Source organism: Haemorhous mexicanus, chromosome 11 (genome assembly GCF_027477595.1).
Source record: "Haemorhous mexicanus isolate bHaeMex1 chromosome 11, bHaeMex1.pri, whole genome shotgun sequence".
NCBI lineage: Eukaryota > Metazoa > Chordata > Aves > Passeriformes > Fringillidae > Haemorhous > Haemorhous mexicanus.
In genome coordinates this window covers 6,278,419-6,298,816 of record NC_082351.1, presented here as the reverse complement: position 1 = coordinate 6,298,816, position 20,398 = coordinate 6,278,419, and the positions used below count along the sequence as shown (strand labels likewise).

At 40.2% G+C, this 20,398-nt stretch overlaps 1 protein-coding gene across 13 annotated transcripts in view; it reads left to right on the top strand.

Annotated features, from left to right (window-relative positions):
- The window catches only part of ATP2B2 (ATPase plasma membrane Ca2+ transporting 2), a 403,287-nt gene extending 383,717 nt beyond the window's left edge, over nucleotides 1–19,570 (top strand). For 10 of the 13 annotated variants that reach the window (XM_059856152.1, XM_059856154.1, XM_059856161.1 and 7 more), the window contains 2 exons: nucleotides 5,549–5,635; nucleotides 16,059–19,570. In XM_059856152.1, the coding sequence (XP_059712135.1) occupies nucleotides 5,549–5,635; nucleotides 16,059–16,370 (399 nt within the window). In that variant the 3' untranslated portion in view covers nucleotides 16,371–19,570. Of the gene's footprint in view, nucleotides 1–5,548; nucleotides 5,721–16,058 lie in introns of all 13 variants that reach the window. The other 3 variants (XM_059856163.1, XM_059856162.1, XM_059856164.1) reach the window with 2 other exon arrangements.
- Nucleotides 19,571–20,398: the final 828 nt, after the last annotated feature.

Below are 20,398 nucleotides of genomic sequence, written 5' to 3'. Positions count from 1 at the left end.
GAGGTGTAAGAGCTGGCTATGAAGAACGATTCCTGAGAAATATCTCTCCCCAGCTTTTGCCAAACACAAAAATCCACGGCATTTTTTAATATACCAGACCTTTGCACTGAATCCTGGTGCTAAATATAGTGCAGGTTAAGGAGCTGTGAAATTTGTCCTGGAGTGCTGAAGAAAATCATGTGAAGTATTTTGCCTTTTCCATTGCAGTGAAGTGTTTCATTGCACTCAGGTGTGCTCTGCTTGATCTTTCTAAGATCAAGTATTTCTGGCAGCTTGCAGCAGAGTACAGCTATCACCACATCAGATGTGCGTGTTTTACATGAGCCTGACAAGAAAAAGAGGTGAATAATTAAGAAAATGAACCTTTTTTCTTGAAAGAATCTTCTAAAGAACATTTTTGTCTCAGAAGATTTGGGGTTTTTGTCTTCATCCAAGATAAACAGCACATTCTGCTTTTTCACATCTACAAATTGATTTTTTTTGGGGGGGGGAGGAGGGAAGATGCAGCCATGAATTTAGAAGAAAAATGATGGAAAGAAGCCAAATTAGGGCAGCGAGGTCTCTTGGCTGTATCTGCAGAGCATGAAATGTAGTGAGATTAAAAGCTGGGGTAATTCCCAGGGTTCTGTGGTAAGTGATTAAATATGGATCTTCAGCTCTGAGCTTGGGTGTCTTGACTCCATTGAGTCAAGAGCGCTCATCACTAGAGAAAATTCAAATTTCAGTTGTGACAAGAAGTGCCCAGGTACTGGTGATCTTCAGGGAAAGACGACCTCTAAATGTGCATTCTTTTCTCCCTGGTGGCTGTAGGAGGAGTGTTGCCTGTTGGCACTTCTGTCAGGATGTCTTTCTGGTTGGGGTGAGTGCAAAAAGCTTCGAGCAACACAAAGCAAATGACATCCTTCCAGTTCTCTTCCTAGTCTGAGAGGTAGCTTTTAGTTCTGCATCTCTTTGTCCACTTAATTCACAGAGAAATGATTCTTTTCCACTCCTTAAACCCAAATGAACATTAATTATGTCTCTTTGCTAACATCCATCTTGGTTTCCTCTCTGCTCTTAGTTGTAGAAGCACCTTTAGTAGGATGTCTCCTTCCTCTCTGCCAAGAGACCTCTGTGATTTTTCTTCTCATTTTATTTACTCAATGACTTTGATTATTTTTGCATCCATTTCACATCTGTGGAATGAAAAAAAAAAAAAAAAAAGAAAAAGAGAAAAGGGGCCAACAGATTCCAAAGCAGTGCCCAGGTGTGCAGTGGAGAGTGATGGACTAAGGTCAAATTTGAGCCTTGCTGGAGGGCCCTGAGTTGTGTGTGGGGCCCATCCAGGTGGATTCATTCCCTTATAACACATTTCTCAGGAGGCCAGCAAAAGAAGAGCTCCTGGAAAAGACTGGGATGTCTCTAGCATCCCTGGGAGGATTTGCAGGAATCCTCTGCTGTCTAATGCACTCCTGGAGATGTGGAGGAAGAAGGCAGAGCATCCCCTCCTTTTATATCTCTGGGCATGGCAGACTAGGATGGAACTCTGGGCTCAGGACCAGCTTGGTCATTCAATCCTGACACCAGTTTCCACACTTGTGCTGTAAATTGGATTATCTGCCCTTATTTTCTCTTCAGTGGCTCTTGGACAGGTGGCCCCAGCTCGCAGCAAAGCCTTCACTGCTGAAACAAAGAACCTACAACAGGCTGGGGGCTGTTTTCAGACATCCAACACTTCTTCCTTGGAGTGCCCTCTTTGAAACCCATCCAATGCAGTCAGTTCAAGAGACTCTGCAGTGTTCAAGAGATTTTTCATCTACATTCTCTCTCAAACAGAGGGTTCAACCCAAAACACCAGAGGAGGGGTTTCCACTGGGAATTTCCTGGTTTTGTGAAGACACATAAATTTACCTGAAAGAAAGGTGTATGAAAAATGCACATAACTAGGCCAGAGACTGGCTGTCGACTTCTGATGCTCTTTTTTGGCCTCCTTTTGTTCATTTTGTCAGATAAATATCCAGTAGGGAATCTCTGATAAATATCCAATGGGGAATCTCTTTAGGGATGTGTTCTCCCATTCTCTGAATGGAAGAGTTTCCTTCCTGGAAAGTTCTCTCAGATGACCGTTGAGTGGTGAAGCTTCACAAATGGCTTTTCTTTAGCCATCTATTTTTTAGATATGCAGGTTTGAGGAGGATCTAAAAGGGGTCTGAAATTGCATACAGACAGGACTTTCCAACAGTTTTCTGCAATTTTTTTTCACAAGTTTTTGGTGCCTTTCTCAGAAATTCTTCATTCTGATCAAGACAAGAGTGATCACACCCTCTTGGCAGGTCTAACAGCCTTTGGGAAGTTCACCAAGCTCACCTTCAGGCCAGACTTCATAATCTGAGTGAAAAAACAGAAAAAAAATTCGCATCTCACCTCTTTTGATTGTTTATTGAAAGATTCTCCAGTTCCTTCACATCTGAGAATGGAAACATTATGGAGATTCTAATACTTCTTATGTTTGTCAAAATTTTACACCCCCACCTGATTCTTTCCTCTTCTGCTTCATTCATCCTGAAATTCAGTTTGCTTTATCTGCCCCAGGTGGGAAACAACTGCCTGGAATGTTCTGAGAGTAAAAGGAAAAGCTGAAAAAAGTACAGCTGACAGGGTAACTGCTGCTTGAAGATTGTTCCTCTTCAGATGCTAAAAAACCAACAAAGGTGCTGGACTGCATTTTTCACCCTTCATTTTTCATGTAGAAAATAAGAAAACTTTTCTTTTGAACCAATTCAAAGCTTCCAGCAGTGAAAGTCACTCCTGGCAAGAGGTTCTGAAGTTGGATAAAATGCCAGCACCTCATTTTATGGTATCCATGTAGCTTTTAATATAGAAAACATCGTGGTAGCCCCATGTAAGTGGAATGGAAACTGGTTTATTTCTTAAAGAAAGGTGGTTTTTCTTTTTTTACTTTTTTTTTCTTTTTTTTTTTTTTTTAATTTTTAAATTAATATCCTGCTTGGAGATTAGGGGAATGATACCTGGGTCTTACTCACATAAATGACAACAGAAATGCTTCTGAAAATCTGTTCTGTGTTAAAAATCAGGAAGAAGTATCTGTTCTGCCAGGACTATTCTGCTACTATCAGATTTTTTTTTTTAATTGCTAATCACTGATATTTTTATTTGCTGTGCACACCTAAACAATTGATCTTCTAGAGTACAGAACATAGAGAAAAATGAAACAGCTGTGAAAAATGTCAACATCAAGGATGAGCTTCAAATGTAGGACAGTATTTTTTCTCTACCTGATGGTCTATAATCAAAACATGATTGCATCCAATATTGTGTTGGAAGTTTTTTAAACTTATGAATTTTTATTTCCTTTCTCCTCTTTAGCAGCTTGAATTGTTCTAAATAAATGCATTCCTTTTTCATGAAAAGGTTCCATCTAAATTCAAAATGCACTATTTATTTCCATGAGCTCTTTTCTTCTTTGTTATTTTCTGCTTGGAGAAGATAAACTTTTGGGCCAAGTTCTTCTCTTCTTGGCTTCAGGCAGAGCACAGCCCTGCATGTTCAGCTTTTAGGATTCTGGGGAGGTTGTCATCCTCCCACCAGGAATTATATCCATGAACAGCTGGAGTTCATTTCTTCAGGAGAAAAGCAAATTACATGGCTGTAATTCTTTTTCTCTGAAGAAACCATTAAATACAGATCTTCCCCCATCTTTTCACTCTTGCACCAAAGGCTGTCAGTTTGTCAGGAAGGCTTTTGCACATCTCAGGGTTTATCACAGAAATGCTCAGTTCATGCCCTCAGTGAGAGTCTTTAGAGTCTTTTTTGAATGGTCTCTCTTGAAGAGTGCTCTGTCACCTGGGTTAGACCCCAAGGAGCCAAGATCTGTATTTAATTCTACTTTAGCAGAGCATTCCAGGTGAGTATTTAAAGTGCCATGCCACCAGTGTTTGAGCCATGTGGTGTTTCCATGAGCCTGAGCTGAGGATCCCCTGGTGCCCTGCCCCACGTGCAAACTCACCTCACATTTTATTTACTGGGATTTCCCTTTGATTCACTGGGAGATTTGCACTGGACATGTAATTCTGCTGCCAAATCCAAAGCTCTCCAACCTTGTGGGGACTGCTGAACACTGCCCAGCCCTGGGTGTGCACAGAGAAATGGTACCAGGGCTCAGACAGAACAAACCTGGGCTTTGGGGAGGAAAATTTGCTGTGATAATTGCACAGCAGTAACCTGGGATCCCTTTTCCAGCTGGCTGGGGTTGATTATTCCCATAAAAACATGCAGGAAAATAAACAATGATGGCCAAAGACAAGCTGAAGAGAGGGAAAACATCCATATTATTAAAGATGCAGCCCTAGAAACTGGTTTATTCTTTCGTCTGACCACAGCAGAAAATTATAAATTCTTTATAGTTCTTCCCACTTGGAAAATTTAGGAGGGTTTTCACCAAGATTTGTCCTGTTCAAATTGGTAAAAATATCCCCAATTTACCTCTTTCTAGGCTGGGAATCTCTAGAAATGTGGGTTGCATGGTCTGGTAACAGTAGGTTACTTTAAACAAGTAGCTGGTTGAATTTCTCCCATGGATATTCTGCTGCTTTGTCTGATGTCAGAAACAACAGAAGGACATTTTGGGGTGTAGGGATTTGTGGGATTGGCTCCTGCCAATCCCTGGCTTTCCCTCTATACCCAGAGCCTGCTTTTTATGGGTTTATACTGGTGCCAAAGGATGCCTGGAAATGCTCAGCTCCGTTTTTAACTTATCCTCTGTGGTGGGGAGTAAAAGGAAGGTGCTCAGGATGGGTCTGTCAAACAGGGAGTACAGCAGGCATATGAAAATAAGTGGAAAATTTTTGTGTTATTTGCTGCAATAGTCAATCCAGTTCCACATCATTTTCGGGGTGCTTTTAAGTGCTCTGTGTAAAGATAAAATATTAATAATTCTAAATCTCCAGTTCCAAAACCCCGACATTCTATAGCACAATGCTAAATTTTTACATATTTTAATTGCAGAAAAAGTCAGATAAAATAGTGGAAGACTTATTTTATCAAACTAGTGCACTGACAACCCTGGGTTTGTAGACAAAATAGAGTCATGTATTGAATTTTAAAGTTTTTCTGTTTTGGTTGAGTGTCATCCCCAACCCTATCCCCCAAATTCCAACTGCGTGACTGAACTTTTCTCCCCCTGGAGAGACATAACAGCATAATTTGAATCTCAGTAGGAAAAAAAGAGTGGAGATTAGTTACATCAAATCTTCCAGCTGATTTTATTTACCTCGAAATAAAACGGTTTAAACTTTAAAAAAACCCATATTATTTCAAATCTTCTACTTGTTTAAAGTGATGCAGCTCCACTGCCACCTACGGAGCTGCCTCATTTTATCCAGACAGAAGATTTGAATCATTTCTGAAAACCCTGGAAAGGGGCACCTGGATTGCAGCTGGAGTAGAAGTGCGTGCACGGTTGATTTGTTGTTTTTCATGATTATTCCTGTCAGTTATGCAACTGTGTCCATACTTTAAGCAACTTGTCTCGTTCTTTCCTCCGTTACAGATCGAAGTAGTCAATACTTTCAAGAGTGGCACTTCCTTTCAGGGGGCTCTCAGGAGACAGTCCTCCGTCACAAGCCAGACCCAGGATGTAACCAATATTTCTAGCCCTAGTCACGTATCGTTATCCAATGCTCTTTCCTCTCCTACCAGCACCTCTGCTGCTGCGGCTGGGCGTGAGTGTGAATTCTTACTGCACCCGACCCTCAGAGATGCCAACTTAGCCAGAGTCGCCTCAGACTCAGCTCCTCTGCCCCTCCCCAGGCTCTGCTCCCACTTCAGTCAGCTCCAAACCCCGTGACATGGTTGCTTTGTGTACAGTAGATGCTCCCCAGGAGTTGCTCTCTCTTTGTCTCTTTGCTAACTCACAGTGGGGACAGGAATTTAGGGTCGTTTTTTATTGTGAGGAGATTTTAATTTTATTTGAGGGCTCCCGGTCAGGTTTTATTTTCTACTGTTTCTAAAATACAGACTTTTAATGATTCTAAAGCTTTTCAGATATCAGAGCATTCCACCAGGAAGACTTTCTGTAACTACTCCAGGAAAGACATGGAAGAAAAGGAGCAAGAAACAGGAAATCTAGTTTATGATGCCAGGCTTAAACTTTACATGAAAGATGAAAGACTTTTATTCCCTCTATCTAAGATATATTTTAGATATATTAGATATATAGATATAATTTTAGATATTTTATATCTGTCTTATTTAGATTTTTTCTCTCCAACCTAGTTAGATTTAGATTTATTATCTCTGTCTTATTTAGATGTAGATTTATTCTATCTTATTTAGATTTATTATCTCTGTCTTATTTGGATGTAGATTTTTTATCTCTAAATTCACTGGCAGGAAAGCATTGAAGCAGGAGGGACCAAGACAAGTTAAAAGACAGTGTTGAAACAGCAAGATTGGTATGGTAACAAATTTTTTAGAAAAAAGAGATTTCTGAATCTTAATATCCTGACACAGTTTGGTTTAAGGTGCAAAATATCTACTGAAGAAGTCTTGAAATGAATGAAAAACCTTTGAGGCAGCTGATAAGGAAGGGCTTCAGGTAATAGCAAAATTCCAGTGGCTCAGAAAGATCTGTCTCTGTTTCTAGATTTTTATTTATTCAGAATTGTGAGCAGCTATTTTATTACAGCATTAAAAGAATATTTAAATGTGTAGAACTCAGTTTACAAGCCTGTCACACACTTCAGAAGATAATTGGGTATATTCCTCATATAGGTTTTAGTAGTTGGCCAAACAGAGAAGAAACTGCTGTTATCTGTCTGGCCAACAGAGAAGGGAAGGCAGACAGAGAAAAGGCAGACAAGAGAAGGGAGTAAAATTCCAGAACTCCTGCAGGAAAAAGAAAGCTTGACCTTTCCATCCTGTTTGAGTGCAAACCCCCTCAGTATTTGCACACCAAACATTCAGACGTGACTTTTATAGCAGCAATTAAAATCTTACTGAACAATCACCAAATAGTCTCAGAAGTATTTGTCCATCAGACAGATCTCTGAAGGGTATTTTTGCTTTTTTCAGTCTGGTTGGTTGGTTTTTAAAGTGCTTTCACACAAGAGCAGAGCAGAAGTTTTGTTGGATTTAAAGGAAAAACTTAATTTTTGCTAAAGCTAATTAGGTTCCAATTTGGCAGTTGCTTCTTAGAGATTTCTCTGTGTTTTCCTATTTTTGTCTTGGGAAGTTTGGCCTAAGAAGTTTCACCCCAGCAGCCCCAACTCTTCCAGGGCAGGAGCAGGAGCAGGATCAGGGGAAGTGAAGCCATGGATGTTCCTGAGCCTGGGTTCCCTCATTTCCACACTGAGCAGGGCACAAAACCCCAAAATCCCAAAGCAGCTTTTCATCCAGGGAATGATTGCCTGGGATAGAATCTCTCCATTTGAGCAGGAAACTGGGAGCAGCTCATTGTGCTGTGCTAAATGTTTCCTTCACATGCTGTAGCCAGCACTCTGGGAGGAAAGAGCTAATAAAATTTAAATAGACAGTTTATCTTCCCTCTCTATCTCCACTGCAGCAAAGCAAGAATTGGATGTTGTCGTGTCTTAACAAGGGCCTCACTCATTTATGGGCTGAAGTTAATTAATAGGAGAGAGCAGAATCTGCTCCAGCCTTTGTCACCTTTCATTTGGAGAAATAAAACAGCTCTCCTCATGGTTATAACCACATTTCTTCAGTAAGATAAAAGCCAGGTGATTGATTTGTTAAACTTCCCAGAGATAAGGATCTCTATGGCAGGGCAATTAGAGATTGGGATTTTAAAGTGCTTATTCTGGGCTGTTGGTGTTTTATTACCACAGCAGAATGTCTGCTGGTATTAAATCAGAAATTGTAACACTTAGGGAAAGTTTGGCTTTATTCATACAAAGACACAAATTTATGAATGGCAGTGAAAAAACCCCATCAAGTAAAACCCCAATGTTTTTATTTTTAAATGGGGTATTTACAGTGGGTTGCTCGAATGCAAGAACCTGGAAAACTTTTCCTAATCCAAATTCCATAGAAATGGGGGATGGTTTTGTGAATTGGCATTTTTTGAGGAAATCCCAGTTGCAAAATGCTCACCTAGGGCTGCTCTCCAGCTCTGAGCTGGAGCTCTGTGTGTGTGGGCACACAGGACTGGCTGCTTTCCTCTGAGCTGCTCAGAACAGCTCATACCCCATTTTCTCCTCCCCATGGGGTGGAAGAGAATAATAGGAGAATTGTACTTCTGATTTTGAAGCCTTTCCCAGTCTTCAGGATTGTTAAAAATATAGGTAAATATCTTATGGGGAGTGTCAAGGGAGTATAGGAAGGAAACAGGGTCTAGCTCTTGAAACTTGCTCAGGATGTTGGAACAACTGGGATATTTCAGGTGGCATTTTGGGTGCCCAAAGTGGAGAGGGTCTGATATCAAGAAATACTGAATTTAAAAACTAGGAATCACATGATGCTCTATTGATATCTCAGTCTAATTTACCAGAGCATTTATGAAGCTCTTTACTAAGTGTGCTACTAATTTTTAATATAAAGTTCATTGTGACACCTCTCCAATCTGTGAGATGCCTCCTGCAGGTTTATAGTAACATTTTGGAATTTATTTTTTTTAATGGAATGTTTTTCTAGTATATTTGAGCAAATTCATGTTTGATTCAAAGCTTAGTGCTTGCTTAAGAGAAATCTGCCTGTGGGATGCACCCCTAGAGTGGTTTGTGACACAGGTCAGCAAATTATTAAATGTAATTAGCAGCTGTTTACAAATATGGCCCATTCAGAGTTGTGGAATCCCTTAATTAAAAGCAGTTTGTACAAGGGAATATTTAATACAATTTTAGAGTTTCCCTAGTGAACCACCAGGGTGTTATTTGTAATAACAAATTACAAATTTCTGGATGTCACATTAATGGATGACAGTGAGGTCTGTGAGTCTCTTATCTCTTTTGAAAGACATTGCAGCTTTAAATAGAGCAAAAATTTCTGCAAATTAAAACCTGGCATCTTGTTTATTCTGATAAAATGATGAAATTCATTTGAATGCACACTAAATATGTGTGCCTGTTTAATATGCAAACCTTTAAGCTACTGAAAATGAAAATATGAGGAAGTTAAGCAAGGTGGTCTCAGAACTCCTCAGACAGTTTAAACACACAAACTTCCATCATTTGAAAGCTCTGCACGGCAGAGTTAAGGCTGGGTTCAGGTACAACCTTTGGTGGATTGTGTTTTATATACATTTCTTTCTATGTTTTATCTGGGGGGGGAAACCCAGAACCTTGGGAAAGTGAAGCATATTTTTTTTCCTTTGGAAGCTCAGAATGAGTAACACCTAAAATTATCTTGTGCTTAAAATTGAGTAGTGATTAAAGCTTGTACCACTAGATTTTTTAGTTAGGTAGAGGGTGAGAATATCTAACTGTACACAAAGTAAACAAGTCTTTATCCTACTCTGTGTATTCCTGGTTCTCAGATGTTTGTGGTAGCAATAGGTAACCCCTGCAAAAGAACACAGTTGCAGATTTTCCAAGAAAGACACACATTTAACATTCCTTTGCTCTTCCCCTCATTCTCATATGGAGCTCATACTCTTCCCAAGTGGAATCAGTCAGGAACTGCAGGTCCCTGAAACAAATCTCTCCTTTCTTTCAGAAAATATTCTAACTTTTAAGTTTAGGGAGCACTGGGGAAACAGCAAACAAACCAAAGCAAACCCCAGCAAAAGAGACCTCCCAGAGTTCCTTTTTCTTGGTTCTGCTGAGAACTGTCTCGTCAGAGGTTTTTAGAAGTGAATATTTAAAGCAATCACTTGAAACTTTTTACTACATGAACCCCAGCAGCAGTGGTCTCAAATGACCCACTTGTATGGTGAGACAGGAGAAAACAGAGTCAGGACTCCAAATTTTATAGCAGCAGTGTAAAACCTCACCAATCAACCACAAAATGCTCTCAGGATATTTGTCCATCACACAGATCTCTGAAGGTTTTGTTTTTGGCTTATTTTTCTGTCTGGTTGATTGGTTGGTTGGTTTTTAAGAAGTGTTATCCTGCAAGAGCAGAGCACAGCACCCTTAAGGCTGGATCTGTGCTCTGCCTCACTTGGAGGGGCCACAGCCTCCAGAGCTGGGGCTTCACTTGCTGGGCAAGGGAACCTTTGCCATTCCCCTTTAGTCAAAGAGTGGCTCTGAACTGTGCCAGGAACGTGCCCTGTGTAGAGCATTCAGCATTTGCTGGGGTGGCACGAGGGCAGGAACTGTCATGGACAGGTGGAGGTGTCACCCAGGGCTTTGCTGAGGCCAGGACCATCTGCAAATTGTGTCACACCCAGCAAGCCCAGCTCCAGTGGCTCTCACAGCCCATTTCCCAAGAGATCACCTTAAAGAGTTCATTTAACTGTTTGCAAGCTGTTGTGTATGAAGAGCTTTTATATTTCTACCATATTTAATTTTCTATGAAGGAAATAATTCAGAATTCAGAGTTAAAGCTTGAGGTAAAGTCTTGTTTGGATGGAATTTTTTTCATGAATTAAAATGGGAGCTAATTTCTTTGAAAGAAATCATCTATTTTAATCAATGTTGAGGCAAAGATTGCTGCTCAGTATTGATCTACATTCAGATCACAGACCAAGCCCAGCGGGCAATTTCTGTACAGGAAGGTTTAACCATCACAGGAGGAAATGGAACAAGCAGAACTTCAATCAAACCCACAGCTAAAATTATGTTTCTAAAAGTTGCACCATTGAACCAGAGACTGGGGTTCCATACTAAAGCCTAGGACTTCCCACTGCCTGTGACCAAGGCTTGACAAAACCCTCCTGGGATATGCAAAAAAATTAAAATCAACTCCTGGATCTCCTCCCTGAAGGATAATTAAGCAGATTTAGAGCCTAAAAATAAACCCAAGCCCTCAAGTGGAGATGTGCAATGGCAGGAAGGGTTAGATCCCAAAGCACAAACAGGTTCTTTTAGAGGCTTGTGTGATTTATTTAAATCTGATACAAAAATGTCCAACTCCATCATTTTGCAGCAATCCTGCTGAGGAAAGTGGAAGCTCTGCACAGGGCTCTGCTCTTTTGCTCTAAAATACAGTGGAATTCAGCCCTTTTGGGAGTGAGAACCAGGCATCTTTATGTGGGAAGAGAGTAGCACAGATAATGTTATGCATCTGTTTCACTAGTTAAAGCAGAAAACTGGAATTTTAAAGTTTTATACATTTTTTATACAAGTTTTTTTAACTTTATATTTGAATTTGCTCAACTTCTGCATCCTATTCCCCAGAATATATGAGGCACAACATTTACAGGCAACCCCAATTCAAGCAGCATCTCTTGTGGAGACCTAATCTGACTTTACTCACCTAAAACTGGGAGGATTCAAAAAGAAATCCCAATATACTGAAGATGTTTTCTATTTCAAAGCTTTCCATATGCAACAGTCCTTGACCAAACTCCTTTACCTCTGTACAGTTTAGTCTTGACCTAGAATAGTCTCAGTAACACCTAAGAGTTGGCATCTCTTTGCAAAATTGACCTCTTGTTTACAATTTTATACTAATCACCTTACTGACCTTTCAGTATTGAATTTATTTGCTGTTGCAGTGCCCTACTCTCTACTGTCTGAATATTAAATGTGTTTGTTTTCCCAGAGGGCTAGAGAACATTGGACAAAAGGGTTCAGCAGGAGAGAGTGAAATAAAAAGAGGTTGTGAGTCTTTAACCTTGAGCCTGAAATGAATGTGAACCAAACTCCAGATACTTGGCTTAGATGAAGCCAGGTAAACATTCGAGTATAAGCCCACACACTACCAACCAGAACACAGCTCTTGGTGCTCACCAGGCTTTGGAGATTTTGCCTAGATGGTTGTACTTAGGACTGACATTCTGAATATCACCTTTTTCTTCTGATGGGAAAAAAAAAAATTGTAGTATCTAAAATTCTATTTCTTTATTTTTGTTTTTGTTTTTTTTTTCTTGCCTGATGCAGTATAATAAATCTGACTTTCAAGGTGGGATGAAGCTGAAGAGTTTTTTTCTGTTACAGCTCCAGAGAAGAAAGAAGTGGAAACTTATAGCAATGTCAAAAATGTCCTGAAGTGTTGTCCCTGCAGTCTTTTGTTAAAAGCAGTTCATTTTTTTCTGTTGTCTCCATTACTGTGAGAAAAGGGAGCTGTATCTCACTGTTTGTCTTCCCTTGGCATTGTCAGTCTCATAAAGAAACACCATTACATGAACTCTACATAGTTCATACTAAACCAACACTTCCCAGGTTCTATCCATCACGGATGTCCCTGCTTTTCCATGCTTTTACAGCCATAACAACATCCCAAGTTCATCTGCTTTATTTTATCTTCAAAAAAAATCTGGCTGGGCTTTGTTTCAGCAGAGCCCCCAAACATTTTTACACCAGATATTACCTCAAATCTTGAATTTAAATGTGTATCACAAGAATTTGTTGCTGTTGGGCATTGTTACTCTGGGTAAATAATATTTTTAAATCTGGGAGTTGTATCAGATATAATAGGTAGATTAAATATTGTAGTATTTTGGTAGAGAAACCAAAATGGCACCTTTATATGCAACAAACCTTCTGCCTTTGTTTTCACTCAGTTTTGTCCCTGCAAGCAATAATTTGATCCATTGGGGGACAGGCTTTGAAGGAGATTTTGAATTTTATTGCAATGCAGAAATTCTGTCACTGAATAATGTGTGACATTAAAAAAAAAAATGTTTTCTTCTGGATGCCAAGCTCAGTATGCAAAATTTTAATCTGAGGAAGGAGTTTCCTCTAAAGTGAAAAATCAATGGAAAACTAATGTACATCTCTGTAGAGAGATTTTAAGTGAAGTTATGGGTTTCTACAGCTCCCTTGTGAAGAAAACTCTTTAGAAATCTAATTTGATTTATTGTCAGCTTGAGGGACTTGCCCAGTTTGGCCCTTCCATTACCATTGCCTTCAGAAGGTGAATTACCTCAGGTGTCAGCAGAGCTGAAGCAGTTCTAAGCTAATATTGCCAGTGCAAGCCAGTGTGAACAGTAGAAGCCATTCTAGAAACATCTCAATGATCTTGCAAGACCCAAACAGTCCAGGCCAAAACTTTTGCCACACACCTTCACCCAAAGTGAGAGGCTGCAGGTCTATCTTCAGACCACGCAGCTCAAAGTCATGCAGTGGCTCATTAATTAATTAATTCCAGAGCCACTGCAGAGCCCCAAATCCAGGTCATGGCAGGCACGTTTGCAGAGCTGCCTGTCAAACACAGCTGGAATCTGCAGGTGTCCCTGGATTGACTGGGGGCTTGGAGTTAAATCCAAATGAGATGCCACATGTTGGTATTAAAGCAATACAGATGCTTTCCCTACTGTGGGATGTGGATCTCACAAACTGACATCAGTTCCTGCCCTGCTGAATCTTGCAGACTTAAATACAGTTTGTGTGATGAAGAAAAGCTTTCCTTTCTTTGGATTCTGCTGTATCTGTTCAGGATAATATCAAATTCTTTTATTTCAGTAAAAATTTCCCTTCACCATAAAGAATGCAGCTGGCAAATAGAACCTAAGTCCATGCCATAAGAAGTGGCTGTTCCCCAGATAATAGATTTATCTCCTTAATTGATAAGCTCTAGCATGCAGCTGCAGCTGAAGAGGTGACTGGTATTTGTGTTTAGAGGGCAGAAATAATGGGGAGGTTTGCAGAAATGTCACCTCATCAGCCCATACTGTAAAGTACCCATGGTACAAAAAGATTCCTGATTTAAACTAGGGCAATATGGGAATGTGGATTTAAGGCTGCCTCAACAGTCATACATTGTTTTTCCTCATTTAGACTGTACTTTAAAAGACAAGCTAGGAGGGCACAGATAGTGAAGGGCTTTGTCACCTTTTCTGGCTTTAGCAGTGCAGATGAATCCCTTACCCCACTCTGTTGTCTCTGCAGAGCCCTCTCACAGCTCAGATTCAGCTCTCATAAACCCCTGGTTTTTAATTCCAGGAGCTCTCTTAGGTACACTGTGTGATTGCAGGGGATGACACTGACTTGAAATTTGTTTGTTGATTTTTTTTTTGGTGCAAGACAATTTTTCCTCTTGCACCTCTGCCAAACTAACACGTTCTCCCACCCCAAGGTCTGGCTGAGCCGTTCTGTGCCACTCCAATCCTCTTACCTGGAGCGTAAACAGTCCCATGAACTACCCTTTGTACTGTGCCCTGTACTGTTACCAAATTTATCTGTGAAGGGAGAGTATTTGGGCTGGCCCAATGATCTGAACATGGCAGGACTTCAGCTGTTAAGATTTTAAAAGATGACAAATATCCAAATTTAGAGCGCATAAACAAGAACCGAGATCAAAGAGAAAACCCCAAAACCAGATCAAGTCAGCCTCCTCCTCAAATGTGCTGAAATTCTGTACAATTTGGCCAGCTCCAAGCATGGGATCAGCTGGACCCCACAGCTGGACCCCTGTGGCCCTGTGCCATTACTGAAGTGCAGTCTGCCAAGGAAAAGAGGAATTAAAGCTTTCCAAAGCAGTGGTGTATCAGGCCAACCAACAATGTGCAGCATATTTACATGTAAAAAGATCCACATGCCAACCACCAAACCATTTCAAATGTGTGTGGAGAAGCTTTCACAGTACCTGCTTGCACCTTTTCTGCCTCTGCCTGTGTTTCAATCTCCCCCCTGAGAAATGCTCAAGGTTTGCTCATGGGCTACATGGAAGTAGAGGGACAGAACTCATACTTAGTCATGAAACATTTGCCAACAGATCACGTTTTGCCATTCTGTTTTTTCCTCTCTGCCCCTCCACCCCCTTCCAAAAAGTTCTGTTTTTTTCAGCAGTAACCCAGCACAACCCTTCACTTCTTTTGAGAACTGGTAGGTCCCTGGGACTAGAGAGCATCCCTCCCTTTGCCCACCCACAGAGGATGTAGCGTCCCGGCTCCTCGCTCTGCTCCTCCCATTTCCTACTGGGAAAACGGTGGGCACCATCCCTGAGAATCGCTGGGCTGAGTCTTGAGTTGATTTTCACCTCTGTTCTTCCTGCCAGGTGGTTTCTGGCATTAGGTGGCCCCTGGCCCAGGTCACTGACCTGCTTTAAAGACTGCATATATGGCATAAATCATGCGGCTTTCAGCATTTAACTGCACGACTGAGACACCAAATCCAAACAGCTCGCTGCTAACAATGGGACTCAATTCAACCCAACAACCAACCCATCATTTTATTACATGTTCTTCTATTTATTACCAAGCTGAATGGCTAGAACAGTGGGTCTATACTCGAGTGTTTACCTCACATCTGCATGAAGGACAAATAAAAGTTGGTTCAACGATACTATGTTCACATTATCCAGGCTTCCAAGTGTAGTTGTTGTGTGCAAGTTATCTCTGTTCATGTGGTAACTGTGATTTATTTTTTTTTTCCCCCCTGTGGTAGCATGATTGCGCTTAGTACTTTGTCTGCTTGGCTTTTTGTGCTCTTGGCTGCATCCATTTAGATTTTGCTTTAAAACATTGATATTCTAGTTTTTACACTTGGCTCCTGTGTGTGTCTCATACGTACCCATCCAACCGTGTCCCTGTTCCGTGCTTTTCTGTTTGTGAAGTGTGATATGTTATGTGTAATGGTTTTTTTAACAACAATACAAAAGAGACTTTTTAATTTAAAAAAAGCCTTTCTACTTACTCACTGCAAAAAAACAAACAAACAAACTATCAACATGCATGGTTTGACATTTGCATTACAATTAACATGGCTTGTCTTTTACTAGGGATGTACCACACGAGTGGACCTTGGCTTTCTTTAACCACTCCTCCCCATCAGTTCTTTGATGGCTTTAAACCTCGGTTTATTTTAATATTGCAGTTGGTACAGACATTCAAAATGCACATAACTGAGCCACTCGTTTATGCATATAACATCCAGAGACTTTGGACTCCAGCTGCCTGCACTGCCCTAACCATGTGCTACATTTTTCACCAAGTGTTCTCTGCCCTGCTGTGCCCTGGGGAGGTGCCCTCTGACAGCCCTTTCCTTTTCTCCCCCCAGATCCGCGTCGTGAAGGCATTCCGTAGCTCTCTCTATGAAGGTTTAGAAAAACCAGAATCTAGAACCTCTATTCACAACTTTATGACTCATCCTGAATTTAGGATAGAAGATTCCCAGCCCCACATCCCACTCATTGATGACACAGACCTAGAAGAAGACCCTGCTCTCAAGAAAAACTCGAGTCCACCGTCCTCGCTGAACAAGAACAACAGTGCTATCGACAGTGGAATCAATCTTACAACTGATACAAGTAAATCAGCTACCTCTTCTAGTCCAGGAAGCCCAATACATAGCCTGGAGACATCACTTTAGCTGAAAAGGTCACTGCAAAAAGGAAACAAACAAAAAAAAAAGAAATAGAAAAAGTTAAAGTAAAATAAAATAAGAAACCCCACAGCAACCGAGATATATAAATATATATATTAAAAACATTGCTGGCTGAAAAGCTGTTTGAACTCTTATTCACTCTGAGACAAGTGAATGAATCGTTGATCACAATGGTTTTGGGGAAAGAATGAATGGCTGATTTACATACCCCCCCGCTCCCTTTCAGAAAAACAAAAACAAAAAAAAAATCCTCCTGCATGAATGTACTGTACACTGCTGGCCCTTCTTTCTCTCTTTTTGTTTGTTTTTATTTCCTTTTTGGTTTTTTTTTTTGGTTGTTTTTTTCCTCCTTAAGCAGGAACTGCAGAGGACTTCTTTCTGAGGCTATTTATCCAATTCACTGGTCTGTGAGTTTTTGAAATGCTTGTGTGGCATGGACTCAATTGTATAGATTAATTTAAATAACTTTTTTGAAGTTGCAAAGCTTAACTTGCACAGTAGATTTGCACCAGTTGGACAGAGGAACTTAAACATTTATGAGACTATATATAGAGATATATACATATAAGTATATAGATAATTAATTATATATATGTATATATCTATCTATATATATATAGTTATATATATATAAAGTTTCTTTGTTGGCATGTTGCCTTGTTTCTGCTCAAATTGCTCTGACTATTTTAACTTATTTATGTCCTAAAAAAGAATGTAATTTGTTTACAAACCTGTAGATAATATCCTTAACTATTTGTAGGGTTAAGAAAGCACTTCCTGCCGAAGTAGTATAAAAATGGCTCAGCTCAGCTCATTGAAAATGTCTGTACTCTCGCACCCTGGGTATTTTATTACAACCCTGCTCTGATTTCTGCCTGATTTCCTTTTTGGGGCTTTATTTTGGTCCTTTTTTTTTTTTTTTTTTTTTTTTTTGTTAATAATGTAGATACTGCTAGTAAATAACAAAAGAAGCCAAAATATTACACATTGGATGTAGCATTGTGATCCTATATACAGGGAGGTAAACCAGGCTTCCTTTGTTTCAAATAAAAATCAAAATGATCAGGTTCTCTCCTTTTTTTTTTTCCTTCCTTTCCTCTGATGATCTGCTTGAACTCCTTTTGGTGCAACATACAGTAATGGAGGCTATTTCATTCTTCAGACATGCAGCAATGGCTTCGGAAACTATTTTTAGAGAGACATTAAATGAGTTTATAATTTAAAATAAGTTATATTTGGTTTGTCTACATGGAGATAAAAGAAATGTTAAAATCTTGTGATATACTGTGTTAATCCTTTTCAATTAGTACTCTAGGCATTTATTTCCTTATTATTTGCAAAGTATGGGCTGTTGGCATTTTGGATGAAAATCACTGTAGGTTGTTGCTTTGATTTCTTTTTTAAAGAAAAATATAATTTCTGCACTATTAGGACTGAACGAATCTTTATTAATTGTGTATTGAGATGTGCTTTGTGTGATTTTTTTTAAATGAAGCTTGTGTTCCTGCAGTAACACGGTAATACCTTATTTTACCTTCAGCTTTCTCCCAAGGAAGCTGCTTTGAAAACCTGCAGTATGGAAGGCAAAAAACATTTTTCAAGATGGTAACAGCCCTAGAAACGTAAAAATCATGAGCTTATACAATTGCTATGTCAACCACTTGAATGCTAAGCACTTTGTGGATCACAGATTTTTCATAAATAATTTTTGTATTTAATATAAAGTTTGCTTGGAGACTTTTCAGCATATGATTTTTTCCATAACTGTACAGTGCAAAAGACATTTGGAATTCCACAATCAATTATGCCAGGCGTGTTGGAACCAAACACCCTCCAACCATCTCGGTCCCGTTGGGTTGTTCAGGTGTTTTTCTGGTTGTCCTAAAGGTGGCTCCACACGGTGGTGCATCTCTGCAGTCACAGCAGCTTAACCAAGCCAGAACTCTCCAAACCAAGCTTAGACTCATGGCCAAACTGCAGACTGATGTTTTCAGGGTGCATCAGGACTCTCAGCCAGGTAAAGCTCTGAGCAGCGTCCCTTGCCAGCTGCCGGACTCTGGGCTGGGAGCTCTGCTGGCTGTGGCTGGTGCCCAGCCCCGAGGGGCAGGCAGGGTGCCCAGGGCAGCAGTGGCACCTGGCAGGAGCCCCAGCTGGGCCCCAGCAGCCAGGGAGGTGCTCTGTACCTGGGGACTCCAGCACGGATGGGCTCCCTGGGGCCTCTGGGCATCTCTGGCCAGAAGACAAAAGTGGTATCTATTTACAGGGAAGCCTCTAGCTTTGGACTTGAACATCTACAGAAGCTATTAATACTGGAACAGTTTCTTTTCAGCATCTTAACACACTGACTGTTTGCCTTTTCGTTTTCCAACACTCTTCATGTTTTTTCTCGGTTCCCTTTTTTTTTTTTTTTTAATTATTTTTTTGAATTTTTTCCTGTAGGAGTACCCCTCCCTAAGGTACCATTTGCAGACTTGAAAACTGTTAAGAAAATGAACACTGCATTCTGTGTATATATAGTAAAACATATATAAACTGAGATGCATAGAAAACTTGGGCTTTTGTGAGCAGAGACTGTGCTTTATGTATATGATAAATGATAGACTTTTTTTTTTTTTTTAAAGCAGAATAGCTATGACCTTTCAACTACAAGTCGTGCATCACAATTCCTTTCTTTTATTGCTTGACCTCTCTGTGATGGGAACAATGGATCAAAAACCAAAATGATCAGTTTGTTAAAATTCCCTGCAATATATAAATGCTCGCTCTCTACGTACTGTACTTAGCAGCATGAGATTTGTGGACAACAATACAGTGGTACATTGGCAATCCATCCCACTAGGGGTTATTAATATATGTTCATTCATCTGTTTTTATGAATTTTTTTATCTAGACAATAATTGTAAATAAAGAACTTACTCTGTCTGTTCATTTAATACTATGCAAAAGGTTATGCTTTCTATTGTTATTCTTATTCCTACAGTGTGATGCTGGAATGTTTGTGGTTTCAAAAAAAAAACAAACAAAAAAGACAAAAGTAAGTAAAATATGTGATGTAAATTATTTTATAGTTTGAAACAAAATGATAAAGATTTACTCTTGCTGCTTTCTGTCTAATAGATCTCTCTTGGCAGGAGCGCAAGTGGAAAATTTAAAGAAATAAATTCACAAAGCAGCATGAACAATAATGGTCTGAATGTAACAGCTTTCTTTATTCTCACCTGAACTGCCGAGGTGCAGCTCTGGGATGTCTGGATGTGCAGGTGGATGCAGATCTGCACTGGCAGTGAGGACCCTGCTCCCCAGGCACAGTTTGCTTTCCTTGCCCCAGGGGCTGAGCAGCCCCCAGGGTTTAATTCCTGCCTGCCCGGGCTGGGAAGCCTGGAGGTGGGAATGCTGCTGGGAGTGCTGCAGGGAATGGCTGCACTGAGTGCTCAGGAAAGCCAAACCACAAAGTGAATTTGCTTAGGGAGCAGCAATCTTCATCCTGGCCCTAGGAACAACAGCTCTCTGAGGCTTTTCCTGTCATTCATGACAGCTCTACACTGACTTTTTGGTTTTTTTCAGGTCTTTTTCCCTCTGTCAGAGTGAGAAAAATGAACTTTGAATGTTTAGGATTGGGGAGTGCATCAGGACTCTCAGCCAGGAGAATCAGAATTGGGGAGTTCAGTCCAGGACTTCTCCTGCCACTGAAGACCTAGGGAAAAAGAGGGAATTCTCATTCCAGTGCTCAGGCCCTGAGCCCAAAGTTCCTTCCCCTTTTTTTTTCCAGCTTAGATTGATGCAGTTGTGCTCATAAAATATTGTTGCTGTAGGAATTAGCCAAGCAGGCCAGGGATGAGGTGAGTGGCTGTCAGATAATCTCATTTGTAAAGGCAAAATGCTTCAAATTACAGATTTTCCTCTCTTCTCACCTAGATTTCAAACTTTTTATTCAGCAATTCTCTATCAGATGTTATACTTGAGAGAGGCCAAAATGAAATAGTGCTACACTGTGAGGAAAGTTACCGACAAAT